We start from the raw sequence: 4,181 nt of genomic DNA, 5'->3' as shown, positions 1-4,181 counted from the left end.
CTTTTTTGTAAATGTTGATGAGTAAAGTAGTTAGATTGAAAAATAACATTTAATGACACCAAAAGTAATTCGGTTCATGTCATTTGTGTTTCAACTTAGATAAGGTTTTTGACAAATTATTCGTGTGATATGGAGATACAAGTATTTTTTTACACAATGAGAGGGCCGATCTTCTTTAATGGGCAAAAAGTCTGCAAATAATTGCACCGGTTTAAGTAGGCAGGTAAACCGTCCTCCTCGCTTCAATCTCTAGTTGGCTACACACTACGCCCTCCTCCTCCTCCTCCTACGTCGACTTTTTACTTCCAGGGATGTAGTCAAAGGGTAAATATCCCCATGATCCCTCCCCAAGCCCGATAATTACCCCTAAATGACTACGAAGGCTTGTGTGTTTCAATCTGATTAGAGCCCCGCAGCCATCAATAAGCAGCGCTCTACAAGAGGCCCGTCACGTTAGGGACTTAACTGTTGCGCAATACTCCACCAAGCCACCATCCCGGACGTTTCAGCGCGTAAACCAAACGACTTTACGCATAACATTTTAACCGATACATATTAAAATGGCAATTGCACATTCAATCTCCGCCGGTGATAATATATGTCCCCACAGTTATTCAGTATCGTGTTGCAATTCCGATCTGACTGTTTGTTTTTGTGGGATTACAACTCTTTTATAGTCCTACAACTGACCCCCCCAAAAACCCGACGGCCTATGTTTATCTTTGAACAGAGCGACTTTATGGTTGACTTTGCCACTCGCATCGCCTTGGTGTTTGTTTCTGGGGGGGAAACACGGCCAGCCCATCTCGTCCCTGATTGGCCAACGCGTCCCCAGCGCCTGCCTTAAAGCAGTGCACTTCACTTTACCCTCATAAAAACATGAGGATACCATAAGAACACATACACCAAAGCAAACTTTTTGCCATTTATTTCCACTCCCAAGTTTTGCCCACAACCGATATCGGTCGGACCTGTATGGCCCCATCTGCCGCCATGTCCACTCTAACAGTTGGTTTGAAGACCGAAGACGTCCCCTCGCGCTCTCTCCTCGTCAGCCGGAGCGACATGCAGCAGACGAGCCTCAGTCCACCGGAGGAGACGGTGAAGCCCAAAGTGGCCATTCTCCCCTTCAGCGTCGAGGCGCTGATGGCTGACAGAAAACCCAGTCGGGATTTGTCATCCCACGACCACTCGTCCGTCGCCGGGACGTCCCACGCGCTGGGCGTACGGATGGGCTCCCTCTCCAATTTGGATAGTTCGGTTTCTTCTCTTTCCATGGGCTCCTCGTTTTCTGTGGGCGACATCATGAACATGCAGGACGACGTGCAGATTAAACCCGAGAGTCCGGACAGCAAGGACAGGAATTCCTGGTTACAGAATCCTCGTTTTTCTCCCACGCCTCCACGTAAGTTCCCGTTTTATTTCACCTCCCGACTAGTAGCCTACTTATAAGCCTATACATGTTGCGTTGTTTCTCGATGTTCAGTGAAGTCACTGTGCTCTCAAAGCAGCCTATTTCCTCCTGCATTTAATGCTATTGCCCTCTTGTATAAAAATATGCCAATGCCTCAAGCTGCGCCTCCTGTCTTACACGCTGGGAATCTGACAAACATCCGCTCTTTTTTTTCACAGGACGGCTGAGTCCTCCTGCCTGTCCCCTGAGGAAGCACAAAACCAACCGAAAGCCCCGGACCCCGTTCACCACGTCCCAACTCCTGGCCCTGGAGAGGAAGTTCCGCCAGAAGCAATACCTCTCCATCGCCGAGCGCGCAGAGTTCTCCAGCTCCCTCAACCTGACAGAGACACAAGTGAAAATATGGTTCCAGAACAGACGGGCGAAAGCCAAGCGGCTCCAGGAGGCGGAATTGGAAAAACTGAAAATGGCAGCCAAGCCTATGCTTCCTCCAGCTTTCGGAATTTCCTTTCCTCTCGGTGCGCACGTCCCGGGGTCTTACGGTGGCTCCCATCCGTTCCATAGGCACTCTCTGCCTGTGTCACCCGTAGGACTGTACGCTGCTCACGTCGGATACAGTATGTACCATCTCGCTTGAGCGGGGACCACGGACCATAGCGCGCTGTCCGGCTGACCTCATGGGCACCACCGGGCCCCATCAGCAGAAGCATGGGTGTAAGGGCTGTAGGCGCTTGCACCGTGACTGCTGTAGGGCCTACATGTTCATGATGACCTGATAGTAAAATGTTGGACAACAGGACAGCATATTCCACAGAGTGTGTGTCAAAGATAGCCCCCCTGTCTTGACAATTCGTGGCGGGCTTGGACTTCGGCCAGATTTAAAGGGCTATACAAACAATGGGCGACGGTGGCGAACAGTGTGTGTCGTTTTGCACCTACAAAATAACAATCCCCAGGTAGGTTGGGCTCTGACTCTGGGTTGGTGACACACCCCAACCCCGTTCACGTTGCGTTCATAGACATGATGATGCACACATATAGTGGGTCACTAACTGTCATCAAATGCTCTTTTTTTGCTAAATTAGAGAACCACAGCATTGTATAACAGCACTGTCTGTTTGTCGGAATGATTCCCTTCGAAAGGGATTTGTGTACTGTAAAATATGTATATTTGAAGAATACCCTCATTTATATTATGACTATATTTGTGACATAAATTAACAATAAATTGTTTATTCTTTTCATGAAGCAGTTGTTCGTCTTGACTGGCACAATTCGTTAATCTAATCAGGTAAATAGAATGTTTAGGCGTAGGCCTACTATTTATTTAAGTAGGCCTACTTATTGCGTGCAAATAAAATCTAAATTGCTTCCAAAAATTATAAACAAAAATAAACAATCAACCAACCAAACCAGCAAACAAATCATCTGCAGACAATTCCACAACAATCTAATACCTCACTTTAAAGGCTGTATACCTGTTTATTATGGGGGTGAATTATAGGCTACATATTTGTTCGGATTTAACAAAATAAGAAAATAGGCCTAAACCAGATGATACTAGAACTAAGCTTTAATTATGAGAATGTCGTATCGTGGATATAGGCCTACGTCTACACACACAAACGCACATTTAGACGCAGGTATACGAAACACATTAAGGAAGCTGTAAGAGCCTCCTAATTGAAGGCATTAAAGCCATATAACATTAATATTGGATCATGTGACCTATTTGGCCGGGCGATGAAATACTCACACTGTTATTTGTATCGGCGCATAGGCTACGTTGCGCTGTGTGTGTTTGATGGGGAAGTCTAAAAACCTGTCAAATGTCATTGGACTGAGTTAAAGGTTGGGGGACTACTTATTTCTGAGGCTGTCTGTAACCCATAGCTTTGAAATCACTAACTCTGATTTTGCTGGCGCCAGCAGAATTTATTAGGGGGCGGTGATGACCAATATCGACAACTTCAAACTGGTTTAAAGCAGTCTTTTAGAAGTAAAATACCACTTGTACATTTTAAGGGGCGAGTATCATTATCGTGTAGATTTATCGTAATACTATACCAGGTGTCACCACGGCAAAGTATAGCCATCACAAATCCAGTGGACATTCTTGAATACACATGTACGGAAGAGGTGAACACTTGTAATAAATAGCCTCAAATATCTATGTAAATTGCTGCAAATAGCCTCCTAAACAAAATGAGAGATTATGAGGAAATTATAGGCTACCCTGTGACCCCTTTAAAGGCTTTCCTTTGACGTCTCTTCTATTCAAGCAGGGGTTGAATTGGAGTAAAATAATTGCTATAATGAGCAAAGGCAATCTGCCGCAGACGCACGCCGGCTCCAGTGAGGCTATAGCCCAGGGCAAGGCGGGACTTTTATCATTCCTAAAACGAAGCAGCTAGATCCAAGGCCCCGAACGTACAGTGGGTGGTACCTCTCGCCGAGTTTGGATCAGTGATTGGCGGGTAACACTTGAGATACCGCCCAATGTACGTTCGGACCCTTGGATCATACTATCATTCCTCAAATGTCAACTGGGGACGGAGGCGTGCAGCAGTTTGTCTCCCGTGTCAGTCTCACAGTACGCGGTAACTGTTGTTCCTATACATAGGCTATGCGATGGACAAATGCGTGCAAAATATCGTTGGACTTAATTTGGTAGACTATTGTATCCAATTGTATACTATTGTAGGCTTTTGTATAGACTTCAGTAGACCTTGGCCTATTGTAGGCTATACCCTGGCTACCATACAAT

General features: G+C 45.9%; 1 protein-coding gene across 1 annotated transcript; it reads left to right on the top strand.

Moving 5' to 3' along the window:
• Positions 1-820: 820 nt before the first annotated feature.
• On the top strand, positions 821-2,662 carry msx1a (muscle segment homeobox 1a). Its single transcript, XM_030375950.1, has 2 exons — positions 821-1,405; positions 1,633-2,662. The coding sequence occupies exons 1-2, from the start codon at positions 976-978 to the stop codon at positions 2,049-2,051; spliced, it is 849 nt and encodes a 282-aa protein (XP_030231810.1). The 5' UTR covers positions 821-975; the 3' UTR covers positions 2,052-2,662.
• Positions 2,663-4,181: the final 1,519 nt, after the last annotated feature.

Source organism: Gadus morhua, chromosome 13 (assembly GCF_902167405.1).
Source record: "Gadus morhua chromosome 13, gadMor3.0, whole genome shotgun sequence".
Classification (NCBI taxonomy): Eukaryota; Metazoa; Chordata; class Actinopteri; order Gadiformes; family Gadidae; genus Gadus; species Gadus morhua.
This window is presented reverse-complemented; position numbering and strand designations above follow the sequence as displayed.

Coding starts and splice junctions, on each gene's coding strand:
- msx1a (XM_030375950.1), top strand. CDS start 976: ATGGCCCCATCTGCCGCCATGTCCACTCTAACAGTTGGTTTGAAGACC. Junction 1,406..1,632: donor TTTTTCTCCCACGCCTCCAC/GTAAGTTCCCGT, acceptor TTTTTTTCACAG/GACGGCTGAGTCCTCCTGCC.